Genomic DNA, 27,019 nt, shown 5'->3' with positions numbered 1-27,019 from the left:
TCCTGTTATCTCTGTAAAGCTGCTGTAAAGCTGCTGTAAAGCTGCTTTGAAACAATCTGTATTGTAAAAAGCGCAATATAAATAAATGTGACTTGACTTAAAGGTAAATTATTCCTCAGATGCCATGTCCGTAATTTATAACAAAATCTAGCAATAATTCGATCTCAAAAGGATTTATTTAAAGAAGTTATTACCACCTGTGTGACATCATTAACCAACGTGGTTGAACAACACATTTGCGACTACGGTTTCGGGAATCAGTCGTGACTAGCTAGTTGATTTCTTCAACGATGCATCGTACTATGGTAGTTAAGCAGCGAGTTACGCCGTTGTACGGGAAATGTACCCCTGAGCAGTTGTGTATCGCCTGAAATGAGTTCCCTGCAATATTCCGTTCCCTAGATATGGCCTTATTCAACGTGGGTCTGTGGGATTTTCATCTGGTTTATCATCAAGCAGGTGTAAATAGTAACAGCACACCACTACCCATCTCACAACCCATATTTGCTCTCATATATAGTCAAAATAAACCAGACCAATGATTTTCATTACGAATGCACATTGTATTTTGCATATGTGTTATTGTTTTAATTAATGATGAAACACGATCATTAATTAAAACGATAACAGCTATTGTTTTGTACATAACATTTCTTTAACATACTATACATTTTTGTCTAGAAACAGTTTGACATGTAAAGTTCCTAAAATAAACTTTTGTTACATTTGTTTTCAGAGAATCGTCCTCCCTGTTGGACGGCGTTTCACCGATTGGTGGTTTGGCAATGCAGAGGAAATATAGGCAAACACTTCCTGTTCTCTCATGTTTTGTGCTTTGGCTGTGTGCAAGAAAAGAGTGAAATGTTCCAAAGAAAAGAAATTCAAGCTACAAATGTCATATCAGTCCAGTTCAAGGCGATCAAGCCCACTTTCACCTTCCGGTCCAAGATTCCCCCAATTAAATGTCTTATGGCGGATAGTGTCAGCAAGAGCAGAAACTCAAAAGCCATCTTCTCATGTTAAGGGAAGGTCTTTACATCTCTTTATATCTCATATAAATATATTCTTCTGTGTTTGAATCGTATCTTATTATAAAACTAACATCAAGTTAAACTTGTGCACATGTGAGTTATAATCAGGCTCAGACAGAATCTGCAGGCTCATTGGAAAAATGGACCTGTGGCAACATTTCTGCAAAATGCAAAATATGTACCAATACATACATATCGCTGCAGAACAGAAATCTAACAGAAATTAAAATTAGAGGCAGTAAAACAGCAATCACTTTTAATCCTTTTCATACAAATGTACTAACCCAAACTTATTACAGGGGCAGATTATGGATTAATAAAGACATTTCACTTGGTTTCTTGCAAACTACTATAACCTCAAAACACTTTTTAGCATATGTGGCAAGCAGGGCGGGGACAAGAGCCATGGGAATAGAGTGAGGCCAGTGGTGCAAGGGTTAATGAGCCTCACCTGCACGCCACACCAGTCTGAGTCCCACAGAGGAGCTCCGGAAGGATAAGAGGAGGAGAGACGACAGTGCAAGACGGGAGAGGACCAGGCCTGGGACATTTATGTGTTTTATTATGTAGCCCTCACTGACGACAGCTGCTTTACTTTCATTCTGTTGTTTGTTTATTTTGTCATTAAAGTTATGTTGATTCCCGCCTCCTCCTTCCCTGAGCCTTTAAACATTGCTACACCATAGTGCATGATTTGTAAACGAATACATTTTGGAGTTTGCATCACATAACTAGCTTCATATGTTTGGCTTTTCTGACATATTAAGCTTGCTTGGTAGCTCAGCTGGTACTTCTGATGTAGAACGTTTGGGTACGAATACTGTGAAAAACGAGTTACGACAAAAGAGCCCAAAGACTTATAGAAACAAGCTAAAATGGCATGGTTGCTTCAGCAATTGCGTTTTTATGTCACATTTGCTTTTGTTAACACTATCGGGTAGGTTTACGGTTTAGTCCAGGTATACTTTATTTTAAAAAGCGATGGAGCATTAAATTTTTAAGCGCCACTTACTGGACATTTAAATTCAGAACTGCGGTGATACGTACAAAACCAACGTAACAAAACATTGTCAGATTCACTTAGCCCCAAACATTTAGCCCAACTCACTGGGGATTTCACTTTAAAACTGTTGTGAAACGTGCACAACGCAATGTATTATCATTTTGCAGAAATGTTGCCACAGGTTTGTTTTTGGGCTGGGATGAAATCTGCCCCACACACCCCACAGTTTTTAAAGTCAACATCAAAAACCACTGGCAACCCATTTTACCCCCATGATGTGACACTTTACATACTGAAACATAATGAGAAAAATATATATAGGACTTGATTTCTTCCTTCAGGAACTGACGGGATGGTGAATAATTGAGCCAGGTGGTTGGAAGGGAGTACTTGCAGAGAATATATCTTGCATTATGTTTATTTATGTTTACTTTCCCTGTTGTCATTTGTTTTTTCTTGTTTTAAGCATAAACCTTCCTAAATTAAGTTGGATTTTTGCTTAAAACAGGATAAAACAACTTTCCAATGGGGTAAGGAAAGTAAACTTAATTCAAGAAGATACAGTAAATTCTCTGAAAACAAGTTTTTTTTTTTTTTTTTTTACTTGTGAAATTTTGCTTTTCAAGTTCCTTTAAGCTGCATTCACGCTACAAGCGACAAAGCGACACGATACCACTCATTTCAATGGAGAGCGGGTGATTTCCGGTGACACGAGCGACAGTGACCGTTGGCGACTGGATGGGGCGTGTCAACTTTGAGATATGTTCAACTTTATGCAAATGAAGAGCGATTTTCAGGAGCGAAAACCAATAGGAGTGAAGTCAGTGGAGCATGCATGATCCGTCACTCTTCAGTGCCGAGTCCGACCGAGGCAAGAAGAATGAGAAACTCATTTTAGCCATCAGAAACTGTCCTATAATGTATGATATGTCTCCGTGTACATACGGTGGTATTCGCTTTGCTGACTCTGAGCCTGAAGGGTTTCGTGAACTCAGATAGACAGGCATTTGTCCGTTTGCTGCAGTTAAATAGCAAAGAGCACTCGCTGTTTCTTGTTAATCTTTAATATTATGCATTTTATGTACTGATTCCATTTATATTTAGACTTTTCCTTCCAAAATGTTTGTTTGTAGCGGCAAGAAAACAGATTTATTCTACAACATGGAGTAACATCCGTGAATGTCACTCACAAACATTACTAGGCAACCAGTAGTGGGAACGCCCACGAGCGACCTCACCGCCAACCACTGGCGACCTGCAGCAACAAAGTTGCTTCTAGTGTGAATGCAGCTTTAGATGTTAAATGTTTATATTGAAAAACAAAATAAAGTAGTGATTAAAAAATGCATTATTGCATTATAGTGACATCAGCCAACAAGTAAAGTAGTGTCAGAGGTCATTTCAAGTTTTTCCTTTTTGATGAAAGATTACAAGGCATTTCTCATTATAATAATGTGCCCTGGTGAATCGTTCACTATAAAAATCTATCAATCTTGCTTTCATATTGACTTTAAATCCATTCCACAGATTCCCCAACTTCCCCAAAAAAGAACAGATTCTCTCCAGGCCTGGTTATAATTGACCCCTCGCTAGCCCTACCTTTGCAACTGTTGCTGTGTACCATATAATCAGACAAGCTTTTGTTCCATTCTAATGCAAGTGATTGAATGGTTTTAAATGAATTTTCAAATCATTAAATAAACCTTGAGTTATAAATTAAACTCTCATTCCCAAATCAACATGTAGGACGTCAGAAAAAAAAAACTTGCCAAAACAACCTTAAGTCTGAATTTTGAATTTTTTAACTACATATCTAAAAAAATCTTAAAACAAGATAAATCTTCTTAAGGAGAATATAGGTAAATACTGTATACTGTATGTGTCCTCCTGTCTTACTTCTTTACTTCTGTTTGCAATGCACTGACAGATTTAGCTTCTTTAGTAAATGTATCTCTAAATGTATCTGGTATAAACCATCCAGATTTTGAATTATTTTAACTGGAAAGCAAGTCAAAATACTAATCAAAAATAATGTTTTTTACAGTGTACTGTTGTTCCTATATAAATGCATGTTTCTTACTTAAATGTCCTCTGATACATTGATTTGATAGCGGTTCTGTTCACTTATACTAATGTGATCAGCTGTAATTGCTTTTCTCGTTTCAGTGATTGTAAGAAGAATTTGGCAGTCTCTGTTCACAGTCTCACAGTTTTTAATCACTTTACTGTGTAATTTATCAGTTTCGGATCAAAAACGGCAGTTAAAAGATCCTCTGCAATGTCACGCTTCATTCCAGCCCACAAAAGAAAAATATCCAATCCATTTTTACCACTTCATGAGCTCCTTTTACTAACAATTGCACCATTCTTGTCAAATTTGTCTGAGTGAGCAACAGTAACAAAGGCAGGCGGAGCTTAGCAAACGGTCAAATAAGGTTTTAGTGCACTTTTAGAGAAGCACTTTGTCCCTTTGCTCCCCTACGTAATTAAAAAGTGCTTGTGAATTGGATATGATGAAATAGTGATACGACTGAGTGAACCATTACACGGCTTACTGAAACCAGACGGTGTCATTTTACAGTATTGCTATAAGAAAATTTAAAAGAACATTATGCAAACATTAAAATGGTAGCAATGCAAAAAATGCTTCAGAAATCTGTAAACGGAGATAAAAATGAATTATGTAGAAGGGAAAAAAGGTTCAATCCCAATGGCCACAGAGCATTAAGGCTATAGCCACGAAACACATCAACGACAGCTCTGTCAGGTGCGCTATATTACACGAAGGCATGTTTGCACCCGGCAGAGAAGATTAGCTTCTACATTCCGAGTGGGTGTCAGAAAGTGAGCGAGGCTTCTGTATCAGCACATAATCCTGGGCGTGTGGAAAGTGGGTGTCCGGTGTGCTAGAGGCGGTGGAGTTGTGTTCGCCTGTGTCAGCGTCAACCGCTCTGAATGTACTTCTTAATAACCACGCAGCCGTGTCTAAAGAGTGGGCAGGGCAGGCTCTGCTGCAGAGTCCACACATTGGCACAGGGGTCGAAGGCCTCCATGGTTCCCAGAGCCGGGCCCTCGCTGCTCACAATGCCACCGGTCGCGTAGATCTTCCCATCCAGGACCACCGCACTGGAAAATAAGTTATTTGAGAACTGGTTCAGTTTCTCTTTCTTTCTTTGTAAAAATTGATTTTCACTTTGACAATCAAACAGAAATAAAAGAACCACATAGAACCTGACTGGAGGAAAAACAATAATTAATTAATAATTTAATAATAATAATAATAATAATAATAATAATAATAATAATAATAATAAAAATATGAACAATTACAATAAATTTTCAGCACTTCGTGTTTGAACTCCTAATAATATTTTTCAAACGGTACATAAAAAAAAAATAAATAAATAAATAAAAATAACACTAATAATTAAATAAAGGGGAAAAAAAACTAATAACAAACTAGACAACCCTGAGCCTAACACTAAACTGAAACAAAAAATCACTCATACATTGCTCATAAATTACACAAGTACACTTTAGACTACAGAGAGACTGGGTAGACTACAATTTGTAAATAAAACAAAGATTATTGGTGTATGTTTTCCAAGAAAATACTTTTTTAGTCTCTCTACTTGAAAATTACACATTTAACTTAATGCGTATGTCATGTAACCAATAACAACTGTGAACATGTGAATGTGTTGATACAATTTTCTAAATATTAACTTACAATCTCAAGGGGATTTAAAAAAAAAAAAAAATTTAGGTTAAAAGGGTTCGTCTGCCACAAAAACACATTTGTGTACACTTTAAAGCAGAGCACACAACCAATTGTCAAAACCAAGGGGGTGTTAATCTTAATCATGTTAATCTTAATGCAAATTCTTGTTTCTTTGTTCAGTTTTAGATGTGGACAGAAGAAAGTGCTAAAATACTCTGGCAGTGTTTGAGTTGTGAATTGGCACCAGAACCGTTTAATTCTCTCAGATTCTTGACTCTTGACTCTCAGATTCTTAAAAAAATTCTGGATTTCTTACCACATACATAAGCATAATGATAAAGATTATGTTCCCATTTGCCATCTTGTATAGAGGCTTTGCATTGTCAAACTGTTGGATGAGACGAATCATCTACCTACTAATCTTCTCTTGGGCCGTATTCATTTCAAGCCCTTGACAGGTTTCAAAATGTTAATGCGGAAACTCATGCGAGTGTGACTGTAACTGACGTGTCGTTTCTGGAAAACATATTTGTATCGCAAATACGCAGCAGAAGCGTAAAAGGTGTCTGTGTGTGCTTTGGGGGGACGTGATGCACTAGTGATTGTTCTGAGGCTCGTTCGTGCTTTATCTGCTGCTGAGATAATTACTGCCTCTGCTGCGAATACCAATCAGCAGTGAAAGTAAATCGGGCCCAAAGCCCGACCCTGGGGGACACAGAATAAAGTCTTAGGAGCAAACAGGGCAGGCTTTTGTGTAAACTGGAACACATCACTTTAACAATGTGCTTTTCTCAGCTTGAGACATCTGCACTTACTTGATGATGGTTGTTAATGCTCATTTTCTTCATTAACATTAGCAGTTATGTGGTGAGAATAGCATTTTTTTAAATAGTTGAAAGCAACTGCAACAATTACATGAATATGTTGCTAAATGAATAACGTCAAAAATCATAAAAACAACTGTCAAAGCACTTAAACCTGAAGACAAATGCGTTTTAGACAGCTGGAGTAAGGTACTGTGAAAAAGGATAATCCATGGTTAGCTGGGCATTAAACGATTTTAAGCATTTTGAATGCATAGCGCATTAAAATAGTTAAATTCAGTAGCAAAGCAAAATTAAAAACAAAATTAATTTATTAATAAAAGTTGCAGGGCAGTGTTGACAAGTTTCTGTGCTCCTGTTTATTGTGTGCAGCATGTGACAGCGAGTGACAGCGGGTTTGTGAGTTTGCTGAAAATGTGTTTTAAAATTGTTTGATTTGAAATGCTTTGTTCCCTTTTGGGATCACGCTATGGGAGCCTGTCATCTTCGAGTATTGTTAAAATGAGCCAATGTACATTGGCGTGCGTGAATTGCATCAAGAAGAGTGCTATTGTTTACAACGAGCGAGTGTGTTGGTGTTCTTCTAGGAAGACTCTCCCAGTGCTGGTGGTTCTACAGCGCGAGTGCAGCGGATATCGCAAGCTTTGAGCTCTTAACTGCTGTTTTAACAGCATCAAATTTCTGTGTTTGTTGACGGCTGGTTAGAGGGCAGAAAAGTGAGTGCTTCACTGTTTCAGTTCACTGTTCAGTGTTGCCGCGGTCATTCCCCTGTGTGCTCCGGCACTGGTGATGGGTCCCATTTCCTGAAAGAGCAACACGGGTGCGTTTGCGTCTTTTTCAAGATGTCAATCCACCCATGCGTTTCTGGATGCGATCGTTCCCTGTCCCCCCAAATGGACGGTCACAATAGTTGTATCACGTGTTTGTAAAAAAAATATATATACAGCACGTTGAAGCAGCTTTTGTGGATAGTTTATGTTCTCATTGCGAGAATATGACTATCACGGTGTTGACATCAAGACTCGCCATCATGCGTGAAGGTGGATTTCCTATTACCAAGCAGCGCTATGGCGCCGTGTAGGATGGGTGATCAGAGGATCATAGTGAGTCTTCCCTGCCCGGTAACCAATACCTGTGGGCCTCTCACTCCTCTATCACATCGCAGCCGGTGGAGCCCCACGTTGAGCGTGCTGATCCCTCTGTAATGGACCGACCAGCCGTTTCATTTGGGGACCCTCCAGAGGACAGGATGCCAATTGCAGCATCGGAGGGTGAGCTGACCTCTGGAAATGATGACTCGGATGCGTTATCTCCCTCTGGGAGTACAACGTTGCCCGAGTCAGATCCAGAAACATCAGCTATGCTGAAACGGGTCGCCGAGGCTGTCGGGCTCAAGTGGAATCCTCCACCGTGTCCCGAACAGTCTTGGTTGGATGATTGGTATCTTGGGACGGGCCGCGCTGGTTCTCAGCTCGCCGCCCTAGTGCCTTTCTTTCCCGAAGTGCATGGAGAGCTTACCAGGTCGTGGACGGCACCTTTCTCTGCCAGAAACTGGCCGAATAGCTTTCCCCCTCACTACCCTTGACGGAGGAGCGGTGAAGGGTTGCGAGGCTATCCCTGCAGTGGAGCGGTCTGTCGTGACACAGGTGTACCTGTGTCTGGTGGCCACTGCCTTTTGGACGGGGGATCCTCGTCTCCCCCCAAGGCCTGTGAGTTCCCGTCCTTTCTGACTGGCAGAGCTTACAAAGCCTGTGGGCAAGCCGCCTCCTCTTGCATGCCATGACGCTGCTACAGGTCTATCAGGCCAGGGTACTCATGGACATGCACGAGATTAGCCCAGACCGTGTGCTCACAAGTGAGCTCAGCACCGCATCCGACCTTGCCCTCCGGGGCACGAGTGTCGTGGCGTGCGCAATCGGTCTGCCGATGTCCACCTTAGCGGTCCAGGAGCGCCATTTTTGGCTCAACCTGGTTGATATGGCGGATGTGGACAAGGTTTGGTTCCTGGTCTCCGATGCGGTGGAGAGCTGCGCCAAACAGTTATCTGCCGCCCAAGCGCAGATGGAGGCCATCCGGCACATCCTGCCCTATCCTGGTCCCCCTGCGTTGGTCCATTGAAGCACTAGATGGTGCTCCCGACCGTTCCAGCCGGTTCCTCTGTGCCAGCAGACTCGGCTAAGACGATGTAGTTTGCCCGGCGCCCGCCCATGTTCAGCGCTATTTGTTACACTTCAAGAGTGTTTCCGAATGTGCGTCTGTCGTGCGCGCGGTCATCGCATTCCTACTGGTGAAGGATGCGAATGAGCCATCCCTCCAGCCGATATGAAGCCCGGCTTCTGAAAGTTTTCCGTACTTCATTGTACTCAAATAGTGGCAAGTTAAAACCATCTTGGATCTGTGTCTTGATTTGGGCCCTTTTTTAAGCTTCCGTTCAAGTTACAAACACAGAAACGCATTCCCAATGCTCCATCCCCAAGATTCATCTGCAGTGTTCGACCTGAAGGACGCATACTTCAGATGCCATGCCTGAGCTCTTGCGTTGAGCTCTTGCGTTGAAAATAGCCTATGTGTCGAGCCGGTTGCTTTCTGTGGGCTCCCTTCATAGGAAGTCAGCTTCACTGTTAGTCCAGTTTGTAGTGTCGGCTTGCTGCGCCATTCCCCTCTTATGGACTGGATACATGCGCCATTGCTCCAGTTGAGTTCCCCTTAGCTACTGAGCTACAGTCTCTCTTTGGAGGAACTCACTACCCTGTTGAGTTCCTCCACACCCCCTCGGCGTTGGACGTGGTGGAGCGTCCGATGCTAGGCCTACCACTTGTATGCACTGGTGGAACTTGTGCTAGGCTGGGTCCATATGTTGCGATCCCTACGCCGATCCCATATGTGTATTCTTCCGCGGTACAGCTCCCTCCGGCGAGCCCGTGTCTTCCCTTGGCAGAACCTGTTCTGCCGTAACTGACCGGTTGCGTCTCCCCCCTGACTACATCAAACGTGAGCGACTGAAAGGGAACGTCTCGGTTACGTATGTAACCCTCGTTCCCTGAAGGAGGGAACGGAGACATAGTCCTGTCGCTACTATTGCTGGACCACCGCTGACTCTGGGCTCCGCTCGGCTCCTCAGTGAAAAACAACTGGTGCGTGCATCCACTTCCGTATTTATACCCGCACTGCAGGACGGAGCGTGTGATGCAATTCACACACGCCAATGTACATTGGCTCGTTTTAACAATACTCGAAGATGTCAGGCTCCCTAAGTGTGATCCCAATCAGTCGACTACGTCTCCGTTCCCTCCTTCAGGAAACGAGGGTTACATACGTAACCGAGACATTCAACACTGAACTGACTTCAGCTGAATAATGACACTATTCTCTTTTTTAGAGGTTCTTTACAGCAGAATTAAATTCTTTTTGTTTTTAACAGAAATTAAATTCTGACAGAATTTAAATTCTGACAAAAATTTTACAGAATTAAATTATGTCGCTGGAGAATTTGTTCATTGGTCATTGAAAATGATTTGTTCATTTGTTTATTGAAAATGTTCATTGATCATTATTTTCCTGTTTGTTACTGTATAGCTGCTTTGAAAAAATTTGTACTGTATAAAATACTATATAAATAAAGGTGACTTGACTTGACATTTTTGCTAGTAAATACATTTCAAAATGACAGATAAATGTATTGTCTTACTAGAAAATTTGCAGAACAAAAAATCAGTAGTTGACTTGACAATTTTATTGGCTATATGTGGCATTTTGCATTTAGAGAACGAACTAATTCAAAATGACAAAACAAAGCAGTACATTTTTAAGACAATAGTTGAGAGACCCTAATCTGAATGCGGTGAATTTTTATGTTTTCTTAATTTCTTTTTGAACGTGCAAAAGTTCAATACTTAAGTAGTATTAAGTACACAGAAGTAAGAAGTATAAAAAATAGTAATAGTGACACACCACTGACCAGGGCAGACTTGTGCAGTAATCCTCTATTCAGCTGTATTCAAAGAACCATGAATGCACAAGAATGTTTGTAAGTAGCCATGACTATCTATCTTTTCTTACAGCTGAAAAACTCTCAATCAAGTTTTCTCCAAGGACAGATGATGGTCTGCAGCTTAATTTTCAGACTCATTTGTGGTTAACATGCTGGTTTTACCTGCAGAACTGCCTGGAGTGGTTCATGTTGGGTCCTGCTTTGATGTTCCCTTTCTCAGGGTCGTAGATGGTGGTGGCTCTGGCGTATGCTCCTCCCAGGATAAAGATATATCCATTCAGAGTCACAGCCGGGGCGTATTTGTTATCTGAAAAATGGCACAATAAAATAGAAGTCACCACTAACCCATTTTAAGTCCATAAGGTCAGGAACATCCAGCATGCAAATATGCAAATGTGAATTAAAGATCATGACAATTTCTTTCCCTCTGGAATAATGTGCACTGATGAATCATTCACAATAAGACCAGAAACACATATTAAAGTAAATAAGGTAAATAATTTTATGTTGCTTCACAAGAATCTCTTGTAAATGCATCATACCTCAAATCAACTTAGAAACAAGATTACAAAGCACATTTTAGAACAGAGACAAGCAATTTTTATGGGTTTATTAAGTTTGTTCATTGAGAATTATTAATTTCTACAATATACAAGTATAAGAGTAACAGCTGGGGTCATTCTGTCAACTGTCTAATTGTAAATCAATAGCCCTGTTCAAGCACAATTATGTTGGCATGAATGCGGTTAACTTCTTTGATTTAAGTAATCAAACAAGAGAAAACACAAATAATTGATGAGTGGCAAATAATTGAATTGAATTCACATTCAACCCAGCAGCTGTGACATCAACCTCAGCCGCTGAAGTGAGACGTGAGAACATTGAGCTAATTAATTCTTGGGCCTTTCAGATTTGGAGTGAGACCTCCCTGGAAGAAAAGATATTACGGATAATGTAAAAAAAAAAACAGAGAAAGGTGGAGGGAAGGTTAACAAATAGAAAATCAGAAATAGAAACATGCATGCAGATCCATGAGCAATACTGAAAACTAAACAAGAGAAATATTTGATCTCACTTAATCTATCAAAGATAAGCAGTGCCCTAAGTACAAGACAAATACGAGGAGATTACCACAGTCCAAGGGTAAATCTCACAAAAACCTGTTAAGAACCCGGTCATGTTTTAGCCCACAATAAAAATAAATCAATAAATAAATCGAAATTCGTTACATTTATATAAATATATATATATATATATATATATATATATATATATATATATATATATATATATATATATATATGAAGAGTTCAGATGCAAAAGCCTCTAAGTGCCATCTGAAATTTTCTTCTACAATGATCATTTTTATCAAGCTCGTATATTTAAGTTCAGTTATTTCACTTAAATGACAATTAATAGGTAATTTTCATTGCCATTTAAGTGAAATTACTGAACTTAAATATACGAGCTGGATAAAAATGATCATTGTAGAAGAAAATGTCAGACGGCACTTAGAGGCTTTTGCATCTGAACTCTTCATATATATACATGCATATATATATATATATATATATATATATATATATATATATATATATATATATACAGTGAGAAAAATAAGTATTTGAACACCCTGCTATTTTGCAAGTTCTTCCACTTAGAAATCATGGAGGGGTCTGAAATTGTCATCGTAGGTGCATGTCCACTGTGAGAGACATAATCTAAAAAAAAATCCAGAAATCACAATGTATGATTTTTTAACTATTTATTTGTATGATACAGCTGCAAATAAGTATTTGAACACCTGAGAAAATCAATGTTAATATTTGGTACAGTAGCCTTTGTTTGCAATTACAGAGGTCAAACGTTTCCTGTAGTTTTTCACCAGGTTTGCACACACTGCAGGAGGGATTTTGGCCCACTCCTCCACACAGATCTTCTCTAGATCAGTCAGGTTTCTGGGCTGTTGCTGAGAAACACGGAGTTTGAGCTCCCTCCAAAGATTCTCTATTGGGTTTAGGTCTGGAGACTGGCTAGGCCACACCAGAACCTTGATATGCTTCTTACAGAGCCACTCCTTGGTTATCCTGGCTGTGTGCTTCGGGTCATTGTCATGTTGGAAGACCCAGCCTCGACCCATCTTCAATGCTCTAACTGAGGGAAGGAGGTTGTTCCCCAAAATCTCGCAATACATGGCCCCGGTCATCCTCTTCTTAATACAGTGCAGTCGCCCTGTCCCATGTGCAGAAAAACACCCCCAAAGCATGATGCTACCACCCCCATGCTTTACAGTAGGGATGGTGTTCTTGGGATGGTACTCATCATTCTTCTTCCTCCAAACACGTTTAGTGGAATTATGACCAAAAAGTTCTATTTTGGTCTCATCTGACCACATGACTTTCTCCCATGACTCCTCTGGATCATCCAAATGGTCATTGGCAAACTTAAGACGGGCCTTGACGTGCTGGTTTAAGCAGGGGAACCTTCCGTGCCATGCATGATTTCAAACCATGACGTCTTAGTGTATTACCAACAGTAACCTTGGAAACGGTGGTCCCAGCTCTTTTCAGGTCATTGACCAGCTCCTCCCGTGTAGTTCTGGGCTGATTTCTCACCTTTCTTAGGATCATTGAAACCCCACGAGGTGAGATCTTGCATGGAGCCCCAGTCCGAGGGAGATTGACAGTCATGTTTAGCTTCTTCCATTTTCTAATGATTGCTCCAACAGTGGACCTTTTTTCACCAAGATGCTTGGCAATTTCCCCGTAGCCCTTTCCAGCCTTGTGGAGGTGTACAATTTTGTCTCTAGTGTCTTTGGACAGCTCTTTGGTCTTGGCCATGTTAGTAGTTGGATTCTTACTGATTGTATGGGGTGGACAGGTGTCTTTATGCAGCTAATGACCTCAAACAGGTACATCTAATTTAGGATAATAAATGGAGTGGAGGTGGACATTTTAAAGGCAGACTAACAGGTCTTTGAGGGTCAGAATTCTAGCTGATAGACAGGTGTTCAAATACTTATTTGCAGCTGTATCATACAAATAAATAGTTAAAAAATCATATATTGTGATTTCTGGATTTTTGTCTCTCACAGTGGACATGCACCTACGATGACAATTTCAGACCCCTCCATGATTTCCAAGTGGGAGAACTTGCAAAATAGCAGGGTGTTCAAATACTTATTTTCCTCACTGTATATATAAATATATATATATATATATACAGTGGGGAGAACAAGTATTTGATACACTGCCGATTTTGCAGGTTTTCCCACTTACAAAGCATGTAGAAGTCTGTAATTTTTATCATAGGTACTCTTCAACTGTGAGTGATGGAATCTAAAACAAAAATCCAGAAAATCACATTGTATGATTTTTAAGTAATTAATTTGCATGTTATTGCATGTAGAGGTCTGCACGGGCTTTATACTGAAGCTCGAACCCGGCCCGTACCCGCGATCATTTAACCCGACCCGACCCGACAATTACATTTACATGTTAAGCCCGAACCCGACCCGAACCCGAGGTCCACTCTGTTTCTCACAGCAAATACCATTTTTGCAATATGTTGTATTTAATATATATACTATAATATTTAATATATATATTTGAGAGAGAGAGCCTGTGTGTCTGTGGTCTGTGTAGCCTATGCACATTGCACATCTGCGCACGCATGTACTTTCTCTCTCTCGCGTGCCGGTCACCACAATACAGCAAGCAGGCAAAGCACACGGCACGCAAACTATATATAGCCTATTAAGTTTTTCTTAGTTACAAACCCGAACCCGAGGCTGTTCATTAAACATTAACCCGAACCCGACCCGAAACCCGCACATTTTTCGGGACCCGTCGGGCTCGGGTCGGGTAGCAGACCTCTAATTGCATGACATAAGTATTTGATACATCAGAAAAGCACAACTTAATATTTGGTACAGAAACCTTTGTTTGCAATTACAGAGATCATACGTTTCCTGTAGTTCTTGACCAGGTTTGCACACACTGCAGCAGGCCCACTCCTTCATACAGACCACTTTTGGCCCACTCCTCCATACAGACCTTCTCCAGATCCTTCAGGTTTCGGGGCTGTCGCTGGGCAATACGGACTTTCAGCTCCCTCCAAAGATTTTCTATTGGGGTCATGTCTGGAGACTGGCTAGGCCACTCCAGGACCTTGAGATGCTTCTTACGGAGCCACTCCTTAGTTGCCCTGGCTGTGTGTTTCGGGTCGTTGTCATGCTGGAAGACCTAGCCACGACCCATCTTCAATGCTCTTACTGGGGGAAGGAGGTTGTTGGCCAAGATCTCGCGATACATGGCCCCATCCATCCTCCCCTCAATACGGTGCAGTCGTACTGTATCGTTTGCAGAAAAGCATCCCCAAAGAATGATGTTTCCACCTCCATGCTTCACGGTTGGGATGGTGTTCTTGGGGTTGTACTCATCCTTCTTCTTCCTCCAAACACGGCGAGTGGAGTTTAGACCAAAAAGCTCTATTTTTGTCTCATCAGACCACATGACCTTCTCCCATTCCTCCTCTGGATCATCCAGATGGTCATTGGCAAACTTCAGACGGGCCTGGACATGCGCTGGCTTCAGCAGGGGGACCTTGCGTGCGCTGCAGGATTTTAATCCATGACGGTGTAGTGTGTTACTAATGATTTTCTTTGAGACTGTGGTCCCAGTTCTCTTCAGGTCATTGACCAGGGGCCGTATTCACAAAGCATTTTATCTTACCACTAGGAGTACTCCTAAATCGCACTAAAAGATTTTAGCTAGGAGTTTTCTCTTAAAAGTTATTCACAACGCCTTTCAGACCTACTGTTAGTAAAGAAAAATGACAACTCCTAAACTAAGAGTGAGTCTTCGTTGCTATGGATGACGTCATTACTCATGCACAAGCTTGACTGAAGTGACCACCTTGATTGGCTGATGATTGTAACGCGGGAATGATTCCTAACACCTCCCCTACGATGATGAGTGACAGGTGACAGGTCTGAGAATGCGTGCGCTACACAAGTAGTGCGAAGGACGGAAGATGATGAATAACTGAATAAATAGCCTAAATGAATAAAGAGTAAGGCAAAACAAATAGCCTAGTAGCCTAATGAAACATGGATTGATGCAATATCTTTGCAACATTATTGAATTAATCTGTCACTATATGCCTCTGCCTACGTTTGCAAAGAGAAGAACATTTTAATTTGATTCACAATGAAACATTACAATTAGTTTACATGCAATACATACAACCGGCGTAGCGTCATAGAACGTCTCTGAAAAGGTTCACGCCCACTTTTAGGGGAAAACAAACCGGCGAGCACCATACACAGTATCGGATTGAGGACGTGTACTAACCTGGTACTAACCCTTACAAACATGTAATTTGTATTTAAACATTTTTTTTTCACACAATAGGCTACCCCTATTATGTATTTGTATTTAATTACATTTTTCCACACAGTATTTTGTATTTTTATTTTATTTTAAATACATGTCCATGTATTTATGCCCATCTCTGCCTGCCATCATCATCAATATCTTGCTGTTATGGAAATATCATGAATTACGGATGATGCTATCGAAAGCTAAATCAGGCTAGTTGTATGGCTGGACAGAAAAGTGCACTCAGTAGCTCCTCTAAATATAAAGACATAATATTATACATTTAAAGATGTTTACTTCTTAAAACCGAAGTAAAATCATTCACTGGCTACCTGGTGACTCGATGAGGTACGAGTAAATGTCCGGGTAAGACACTTCTGGCCACTGGGTGGGGTTGTTAGACCAATTTGACGCTGGTAGGGACATGTTTTTAAGTTGCCCAAATTAAGTTTATAAACGTATCGTTCACGCTCTATGGAAGGCAGGGTGAACATATAATTACTCGACATATTTCATCTAAGTGATTTCTGAAGTTATACACGTCTGCCGGCTGTGTACAGACGTTGTTTTGTGCCGCTATTTTGTATTGAAGTCTATGGGAAGTCTGGTTTGTTTTCCCCTAAAAAGGGGCGGTTACAAAATTTACAGTTAAGTTCCCGGATGTGCCGGTTGTATGTATGAGTAGCCTAGTTTTGGTTGTTGTTGGTGGCGTTATTGCATCCCTAGTTATGCCTACAATGCAAAATTGTTCCCTCGCGATTGGAAGCTCCTGTAGCCGCCGCATACGCATTTCAAAACATCGCAACGTGAAATGCCACAAAAAGCGGTTTGTGAATAGGTCTTAGTGAGTTAGGAGTCCTCTCGACTTCTTTTAAGCTGTCTCAGGCTTAGGTGCTACTTTTAGGGCTAAAATGCTTCGTGAATTACTCTTAGTCAAAAAAATTAGGAGTCCTAAATTTACGAGTGACACGCCCATTATTTTTAGGAGTTGCTCCTAAATTCGCCAGTTAGGAGCTACTTTTAGCCTTAAAATTCTTTGTGAATACGGCCCCAGGTCATTGACCAGGTCATTGACCAGGTCCTGCCATTTAATTCTGGGCTGATCCCTCACCTTCCTCATGATCATTGATGCCCCACGATGTGAGATCTTGCATGGTGCCCCAGACCGAGGGAGATTGACCGTCATCTTGAACTTCTTCCATTTTCTAATAATTGCGCCAACAGTTGTTGCCTTCTCACCAAGCTGCTTGCCTATTGTCCTGTAGCCCATCTCAGCCTTGTGCAGGTCTACAATTTTATCCCTGATGTCCTTACACAGCTCTCTGGTCTTGGCCATTGTGGAGAGGTTGGAATCTGTTTGATTGAGTGTGTGGACAAGTGTCTTTTATACAGGTAACGAGTTCAAACAGGTGCAGTTAATACAGGTAATGAGTGGAGAACAGGAGGAGAACAGTATATATATATATGTATATATATATACACCCCTGTCAGCTGAGAACAGGAAACTGAGGCTACAATTCACACTGCCTCACCAAGATTGGACAATAGAATACTGGAGAAGCGCTGGCTGGTCTGATGAGTCTCAATTTCTGCATAGATCAGATTCAGATGGTAGGGTTAAAATTTGGTGTTAACATGAAAGCATGGACCCATCCTCCCTTGTATTACTAGTTCAGGCTACTGTTGGTGTAATAGTGTGGAGGATATTTTCTTGGCACACTTTGGGCCCCTTAGTACAAATTTAGCAACGTTTAAACGCCACAGCCTACCTGAGTATGACCCCAGTGGACCCATCTTCTGATGGCTACTTCCAGCAGGATAACGTGCCATGTCACAAAGCTCATGTCATCTCAAACTGGTTTCTTGAACATGACAATGAGTTGACTATACTCAAATGACACAGTCACCAGATCTCAATCCAATAGAGCACCTTTTGGATGTCGTGGAACAGGAGATTTGCATGTGCAGCTGACAAATCTGCAGCAAAATCTGATGCTATTATGTCAATATGGACCAAAATCTCTGAGAAATGTTTCTTGCACCTTGCTAAATCTATGCCATGAAGAATTAAGGCAGTTCTGAAGGCAAAAGGGGACCCAACCCGGTATTAGCATACCCCCCCAAACACAGTGTGTGCATGTGTGTTCAACTCTCGTCTGCTGTCTCCTGCTGGGCATTGAAGTGTCAATCTGCCATCCTCAGTGATGTGGCAACTAATAAATGGGGCTCTTGAAAGAATATCTCAAAACAAACAGCGGCAGTCCTTTTACAGTTAAACAAAGTTTCATACTTCCATAAATGTGGACAAAACACCAAAGATCTTCATCCTGATGCGTGTCATGGCCACGGGCGGCTCTTCGCCATGGTTGGAATATTTACATGTTAAACACAATACACAATATAGTGCAGAGTGAGCGTGTCCAACTGCATTTTCTGGCCTGTCAAACACAATAAGCATGCCAGCGGGGGGAAGGTGTTGTCATTCACAGATGGTGTTGGTGACAATGCCGTTCCCTGCCGTTAAGACGGAGAGAGGAAAAACTGCAAATGGGAAGATTAGGCAGATCACTGACTGTCAACTGAGAGACGATACTCTTACTGCAGACTGACCAAATCACTGATATGAAGCGTCTCCATGGCAGATCTTACAGTTTTTCAGTGTTCATTGAGTAAAACTGGACCACCCAAACATATTTCCAGTTAAAATATCTAACAATAACAACAAATTCAAAACAAGTGTTACCAATTTGCAAGTGCAATAAGACAAAATTCACTATTCAAGATCTTTTGCATTGTTTTATTTTACTTTTTCCCTGCCAGAGTTATTTTTAAGAAGTTGCAAGGCACCGCCAGTATTTTTGATAATTTTTACAAAATTTGCATGGCCCTCAAAATATTTCGCTGTATGTTTTTGTCAAAGACTACATCAAGATTGGATTCAGAACGATGATCAAAACATAGATGGAGTAGATCGAGTCCATCAACACCCCCAAAAGTTTCACAGTCCTATAGCTCGTCCTGGGTCGACATTTCATTTGGTAACATTAGAGAGTTTTGATTTATATGCTTAATGTTTAATGTTAATGATCACGTTATTTTACATATGCATCTTGCTAACATATAATATTGCTTGTTTCTGCTTTTTCACCTGTGTTTTTGATCAGGAGATACAGTACTCTTTCAGAAGATGTGTAATAGCACCCCCTACCGCACAACAGTGAAAGCTGTAGGATGCTATTTTCTTCTAAATCTGCTATACAGCAGAAACAAACTTTGTTGCATTATTTTCCTGTTATCACTGTAAAGCTGCTTTGAAACAATGTATATTGTAAAAAGCGCTATATAAATAAAGGTGACTTGACTTGACAACAGTGAAAGCCAGAAATTTCCGTCAATGGCTGGGAAAGAGTTAATCTTTTCTTACAGTGCATGGGAATTGTATTGATCATTGTGTATTTAATCTTAAGTTTTTAAGGCACAATTTTAATTAAAATGTCTATTTTTATAAATATCTATATACACTATAACTGTATTCACACATACATTTACACTACCATTCAATAAAATGCTATTTTTTTTCTTGTTTTTATCAATGTTGAAAACAGTTGTGCTGCTTAATATTTTTGTTAAAGGATTCTTTGGTGAACAGAAAGTTCAAAAGAACAGTATTTATTTGCAATAGAAATCTTTTGTAGCATTACAAAAGTCACTTTTAATCAATTAATTAAAGGGGTCATATGATGCTTTTTAATGTTTTCCTTTTCCTTTAGTGTGTAATGAATCTGTTTATGCATGTAAACGATCTGCAAAGTTACAAAGCTCAGTCTTCCACAAATAGATGAATTCTATCTAACAGAGAACACAGATCCAGTCCAGCCTAAAACACCTCGATCAAAGTCCAGATATTATTTCCTCAAACGCCTACGTCACAATGTGAAATATTAGCGGCCGAAAGCATACGCAAAGAAAAAAGACGAGGCTTCTGTGAATTTTAGTTTTGTTGTCATGTCGCGGAGACACTGTGTTTGGATGTGAAAGCAAAATCGCTTTGTTTGCAGTGCAAACCAAAAGGTTGCTTGTGCACAATGCATTTTACAGAGGACAGTTTCCTGACCCTGCGAGATTACAACACCAGCTTTATACATAGACTACTTATGGCGTTACATTTCCAACAAATGCTTGACGTGCTTGGCCAATCACAATTCACTGGATCTGCTGGCCAATCAGAACAGTTTTTTGGAAGGAGGGGCTTTTGTAAAAATCAAAGCATTTTAGACAGACTGGGAATAGAGGAGCTGCAATAATGTACAGTATGCAAAAACATTGTTTTGTTTTTTTACATTAAAACATGCTAGCCTCTACTATTAACACCCACCCCACCCCCCCAAAAAAAAATAACTTTTAAAATAGCATCATATGGCCCCTTTCATTTTTTGCTGAATAGAAGTATTAACTAAACAATAAATCTTCCTGATTCCAGACTTTTGGTCAAATGTAGCAGACACTTTATAATACCAGGGGGTTAAAAGTCTTGATCAAGGGTACAACTGCGATCAGTCTTAATTGGGTTTGAACCAGCAAACCTTTTGCTACCTGCCCACATCTTCTACTCTAGGCTTTACTGTCCTACGCTGCAATTACTAGGCCATTTTAATATGCTACATAGTGGTTTTAGATGCTTTATTACTGTTGACCGTTTCCATGGCTTTATCGATTGAGGAGGAAGCCAAATAACAAGACAATGAAGACTGAGGAGCTTTGTATTTGAGCCTTTGCTGGTTCTTACACAAACACAGCTGCAATAAACATATGATCCCTGGGCCACTATGTCCATAGTGATATAAAAATCAATAAGAGCCTCACAGTCCATGGCAACATCAAAATCAATAAGCGCCCAGGCTGAGATGACGTTACTGACCGAAACCCTCAACAGTTCATTATCCGCTGGTGCAAGAATACCTGCAACACTTGACATCTACACCGACCTTTCCAGATCACTCAAGCCCTTCACAATAATCAAAATATCATGTTCCTTCTCACATGCAGCTGGCCTTTCGAGACCGGCTCTCGACGAGAGATGATGTCAGTTGCCGTCTCTGAACTTTAAGTCATCTGCTCTAAACGCTCTTTGGCTACATGAACGTACATGTTTGACCCAGTGGGTCACAAAAGTGTTTTTAAAGTCACATGTGTGCGAGTGAATGTTTGCTGTCGGCTGCAGAGTTGAATGTCAGAAGCATTCATATCTCCCTTTCGCTGATACAAACACCATAACCGAACTCTAATTTCAATATCTGAACCTTTTGAAGGAGTCTCAAGTGACATGTCAGACAGCAAAATGTTATTCACGTTCCACTGATCTAGTTCCATGCAAAAAGGAATAGATGACTCTCCAAAAATGACAACTCTATCATTATTTACTGACAGAGTAAAACTGACAGAGTTCTGAACCTGTATGCTGTTTTTTCTTTTGTGGAACTAAAAAGGAAAATCATACAGAAGCTATGAACAGCAACCTGTATGGTGCCTTTCCAGCTCAGAAAAGAACATAAAAAAAATATAAAAAAGCACCATAAAAGTAGTCCATATGCTTTATAGATTCACTGAGCGCTACAACAGGGAAAATTATCAGCAAATTATTACTTTTTGTTTGTTTCTATGCTATTTTCATATACATACTACATATACTACATATATAACAAAAATCTATATAAGACTTTTAAGATTAGTTTTTAATAAAAATGCAATAACTAAACCTGGGAAAACTTTATTAAAACATTTTTAAGTGTGTAATGGAATAAAAAAAAAAAATGGAAAAGACTATGCCATAAAATATGTTCTAATATAGTGCAGGAGTTGCATTGAAGAATTTCTAAATAAACCTCGTGAAACATTATACTGGACTAGATAATTACATTGCTAAACAGAATTTATCTGCATGCTTTTACCTCACACAAAGCAGGGTATCTGCAGAGTTTATAACTTCAATTTGAGACTTTATAAAAACCGCACAAATACAATGCTGTATGCTCATGCAGAACAAATCCATACAATCTCAAAATAAATCATGCATCTCAGATTCTTTGACTTTAAATAAACAGGCACATTAAACATATCAGGCACAAAGTTATATCAGTAACTGCAAATTTAAAATACAATATGTACATATGTACTGCAATTGTTCTCTTACGAGAGGTCTCTCGTACTGCGTAAAATCTTACGCTAGGGGAAAATCTCTTCCTCGAGATACTGAAGCCAAAAATTATCCTTAATTTTGAAATAATGTAAAACATGTTGTGGCAGCATGCAGACATAGGCAAGACGGCTCGCGCGCCTATTGGCTGCCCTGCGGCAACTGCAGCAGCCTATCGAGAGAGGCCCTTCGTGACGTCAGAACCAATGGGGATGCTTCGCGCCCACTGCGTCACATCCCGCCGAAACGGGCGTGGCTTGATCCTATAAATACAGCTCGACAGGCTGGTAGAATCTGATTTTTCATCTCTTCAGCGGAGCTCACGCATCGCTGAATCCTGAGAGGAAGAAGCCGCGCCGTCTGAGAAAGCCTTCTGCGGGACGAGCCTTTGCATCTGAAGCCGCTGGCCGACAACTCGCCGGCTTCAGTCGCCATTCCTGCTACGCTATCCGGCGTGTATATCCTTTTCTCTGTTAGTGTGTGTTCGCCGTTGCGACTCACACCCTCATTCTAAAAGAGCCGAGCGTCTTTTTTAAGATGCCTCATATCTTCTGTGGCTCGTGTCGAGCCCCACTCAGCGAAGGGGACCGCCATGTCATCTGCGCTTCCTGCCTGGGTGAGGATCACGCAGCTCTCGCGCTCACTGACGGCGGCTGCCCTCACTGCGAGCTGATGCCCATGGTGACTCTGAGGACTCGCCTGGCATCTTTCGCCGAGACTGCACCTCCGCCCTCTGCTGGACGGCGTGCCAAGATAGCGCTACCATCCAAAGCTTGCCGCACAACTTCAGCCATGCACAGTCGCGCTTACACCGCTGCTGGACAGGCTGCATCTGCGTTGCACTCAATGGTGAGATAAAGCCCGAGGCCTCAAAGTCTTCCTAGCCCGCCTAGGAAAACGACGGTGTTCAAGTCCCGCTGCGGCCAGAATTCCACCAAAACTTCTCGCTCGTTCAGTTCCAGAAAATGCGACTGTTCCAGTGTATTTTGCAGAAAACAAGCCGGTACCACAGCCCGTTTGCCTGCACACAAATGCCGTTTTTACGGCGGCCCAGATAAATCTCACAAAGAGTGTATTTTCTGGTATTCCGGCCACGGCCGATGGTGTTATGAGTGTAGTAAAAATGCCCACAGCCCAGTGCTCATTCCTACACACAAGCACAGCCCACCACATTCCAGGGCTCGCACACATAAAATCGACTCATGTCGATTGTGCATTAAATGTAGTGAATGTGCCCACGACCCAGTGCCCACAAACACTGCACACTGCATGTCTCACGGTTTCTGTAAAACGAAACCAACGCACATACAGTCAGCTCAAGCCGACTGTGTTTTCAGTGTAGTAAATGTGCCCACTGCCCCGCGCCCACATTCACTCACAGACATGACAAGTCCCACGGGGTTCCCCCCCGGCCCACGGCCGATGGTGTTATGAGTGTAGTAAAAATGCCCACAGCCCAGTGCTCATTCCTACACGCAAGCACAGCCCACCACATTCCAGGGTTTCGCACACATAAAATCGACTCATGTCGATTGTGCATTAAATGTAGTGAATGTGCCCACGACCCAGTGCCCACAAACACTGCACACTGCATGTCTCACGGTTTCTGTAAAAACGAAACCAACGCACATACAGTCGGCTCAAGCCGACGGTGTTCTCAGTGTAGTAAATGTGCCTGCTGTCCCGCGCCCACATTCACTTACAGACATGACAAGCCCCACGGGGCTCACCCTGCTCGGTCTCTCTCAGCAAGCCGCCATAAGAGAGTCGAGCGCGGGCAGGCTGCCCGCTGTGATCAGCGCGCCCCCCGCCTCATACGCTGCAAGCACGGCGTCTATGTTACAGCATACCGAAGCTCTCCGGTCGCCATTATGGCCAGAGCCCAGATCTCATTCAACCCCTAGCTATTCGTGCAAGTGCATGGGCAAAGCTTCCCGGGGTATCAGAATGGGTGCTGAGCATTATAAAAAGAGGCTATTCGCTACAGTTCGCTCGACGTCCCCACCGTTATGTGGCGCGAATCGAAACTACGGTAAAAAAGAAGCTCAGAGCGAAGGGGGTCTATACAGCAGATACTTTCTGGTACCGAAAAAAGACGGGGGTCTCAGACCCATTCTAGATCTAAGGCAGCTGAACAGAGTGCTTTCGAAACGCCGGTACAGAATGCTCACAACCAGGAAAATCCTCACGCAAATTCGCCAAGGGGACTGGTTTATGTTGATAGATCTGAAGGATGCGTATTTTCAAATACAAATAGCGTCACGTCACAGGCTATTTTTTTAGATTCGCCTTCGAGGGCCAGGCATATCAATACACAGTCCTGCCATTCGGCCTGTCCCTGGCACCCCGTATATTTACAATGTGCATGCACTTGCACCCCTGAAACTTCGGGGCATGCGAGTTTTGAACTACTTGGACGATTGGCTGATTCTAGCTCGATCACACTCAGAGCTCATAGAACACAGTACCATATTACTCGAACATCTTGAGAATCTAGGTCTCAAAGTCAATTGGGTGAAGAGTTCGCTGTCTCCCAGTCAGAGAATATATTTCTGGGCACAGAACTGGACTCGCTGTCTATGACAGCACAACTATCGCCACAGCGCAGACTGAATATTCAGCGCATGACGAAAACCTTCCGCTGCGCCACTCTAGTCCCGCTCAGAAAGTTTCAGAAAATGCTGGGTCTCATGGCCTCAGCATCATCAGTTCTCCAGTTGGGTCTGCTCTGCATGCGCCCACTGCAGTTCTGGCTAAAGGCGCGAGTACCATGTCGAGCGTGGACCTCCGGTCTTTATCGCCTCAAGGTCGATCAGAAATGCGTCTCAGCTCTGAAATCTTGGAGAGCGACCGGCTGGTACCGGTCAGATGTAAGCCTGGGGACTTCCTCGAGTGTGAAGGTAGTCTCTACGGACGCCTCCACTTCGGGATGGGGAGCGCTGCTCGAGGGCAGACCGTTCTTCGGCCAGTGGTCAGAACGGGAAAAGCTTCTACACATCAACTGCCTGGAGATGATGGCAGTCGACAACGCGCTGAGGCGCTTTTGTCCCCAGATAAAAGGACACCACGTCTTGGTCCGTTCGGACAACATGTCGGTGGTGGCCTATATAAATCGCCAGGGAGGTATCAGGTCCCGAAACCTTTACAGGCTGACGGAACGCCTCCTGGTCTGGGCTCAGCACAATCTGCGCTCGCTGAGAGCAGCGCACGTGCCAGGCCACCTGAATGTGGGACCAGACAGACTGTCCAGAAACAACATTCCGGCAGGAGAATGGTCTCTACACCCGCAGACAGTCCAACTGCTGTGGAAGACATTCGGCAGAGCGAAGGTAGACCTGTTTGCGTCTCAAGAAAACGCTCACTGTCCGGAGTTTTTCTCCTGGAGCAGGAACGCGCTGGCCCACGTCTGGCCCCACTGCCCGCTCTATGCTTTTCCCCCCTTCACACTCCTGCCTCAGGTGTTAGAGCGAATCAGGGAAAACGGATGCTGAGTGCTACTTGTGGCTCCATTCTGGAAGAACCAGGCTTGGTTCCCTCTCAGGCCAAGGGCTCGATCTGGCATCCTCGCCCAGAGCTTTGGCCCCTACATGCATGGGCCATCAACGGGTACCCGCTAACCTCCCGGTTGGAGTGTTAAACACGATCATGCAGGCTAGGGCACCGTCTACTAGACGGCTCTATTCCTCGAAATGGTCTGTGTTCTCTAGCTGGTGCACAGATCGTGGCATATCACCCCTAGACTGTGGGGTGACGGGGGTTCTCTCCTTCCTGCAAGAGCTACTGGATAAGGGCAGAACCCCATCCACGCTCAAGGTTTACGTGGCGGCCATAGCAGCGTTTACTAGACCGACGCTTGGCCAGTCACTTGGGAGGAACGATCTGGTCATCCGCTTTCTTAGAGGAGCTAGGAGGCTGAATCCTCCCAGACCTCCCTCAGTCCCTATGTGGGACCTTTCTACGGTTTTGGAAGCCATGAAAGGTGTCCCATTTGAGCCAATCCAATCAATAGATATCAAACATTTGTCTTTCAAGACAGTGTTTCTTCTGGCTCTCGCTTCGGTAAAGCGTATAGGGGACTTGCAAGCGCTCTCAGTAAGCGCGACGTGCATGGAGTTTGGGCCAAATGACTCGAAAGTCATACTCAAACCAAGGCACGGGTATGTTCCTAAATCCCTCAACACACCGTTTAGGGCTCAGGTGATTTCCCTGTCAGCTCTGACAGTCCATAGTGAGGAGAAGGACGCGAGCTTCCTTTACCCGGTCAGGGCACTAAGGGCTTATGTGTCTCGCTTGACTGTCTTCTGACAGACGGAGCAGCTCTTTGTTTCGTTCAGCGGACGTTATAAGGGACTAGCTGCGTCGAAACAGAGTCTATCCAGGTGGATAGTGGATGCTATAGCGCTGGCTTACGCTTCTAAGGGCCTGCAGTGCCCGTTAGGTGTCAGAGCGCAGTCCACAAGAGGCATGGCCTCGTCGTGGGCTTGGTCTAGTGGGATTGTCTTGCAGGATATCTGTATGGCGGCAGGCTGGGCCTCCCCGTCTACATTTATAAGGTTTTATAACCTAGAGGTTCCCGCCTTGCAGGCTAAGCTGCTTTCGGTCTAATAAATCAGTACTGTCTGCCCCGATGCTTCCAGCTCAGACTACTGAAACTGCTTGAACACCGCTCGCTGATCGATTAAATAACTCTATGGGCAGTGTGTAAGACCCATAATATTCACCAGCCCAGGCCGAGTTCTTTCGCCCTGACTGTGTGGAACACTGTTGATATACTTGTTATGGGAATGATGCTATTCTAGCCCCTCTTTCCCGGACTCTCTGTGAGTCCCTGCTGATTGTGCACTATATGAGCCCCGGGCACCTGCCCTTGGGACT

At 42.5% G+C, this 27,019-nt stretch overlaps 1 protein-coding gene across 2 annotated transcripts in view; it reads right to left on the bottom strand.

The window, feature by feature from the left end:
* Positions 1 to 552: 552 nt before the first annotated feature.
* The window catches only part of LOC307148223 (kelch-like protein 29), a 264,387-nt gene continuing 237,920 nt past the window's right edge, over positions 553 to 27,019 (bottom strand). For both annotated transcript variants that reach the window (XM_079853579.1, XM_079853580.1), the window contains 2 exons: positions 10,733 to 10,877; positions 553 to 5,160 (listed from right to left, as the gene is read on the bottom strand). In XM_079853579.1, coding sequence (XP_079709705.1) covers positions 4,977 to 5,160; positions 10,733 to 10,877 — 329 coding nt within the window. In that variant the 3' untranslated portion in view covers positions 553 to 4,976. The remainder of the gene's footprint in view (positions 5,161 to 10,732; positions 10,878 to 27,019) is intronic.

This window comes from Squalius cephalus (genome assembly GCF_949319135.1).
Source record: "Squalius cephalus genome assembly, chromosome: 20".
In the NCBI taxonomy this organism is placed as follows: domain Eukaryota; kingdom Metazoa; phylum Chordata; class Actinopteri; order Cypriniformes; family Leuciscidae; genus Squalius; species Squalius cephalus.
Note: the sequence above shows the minus strand (reverse complement) of the source record. Positions and strands in the feature narration are given on the sequence as shown.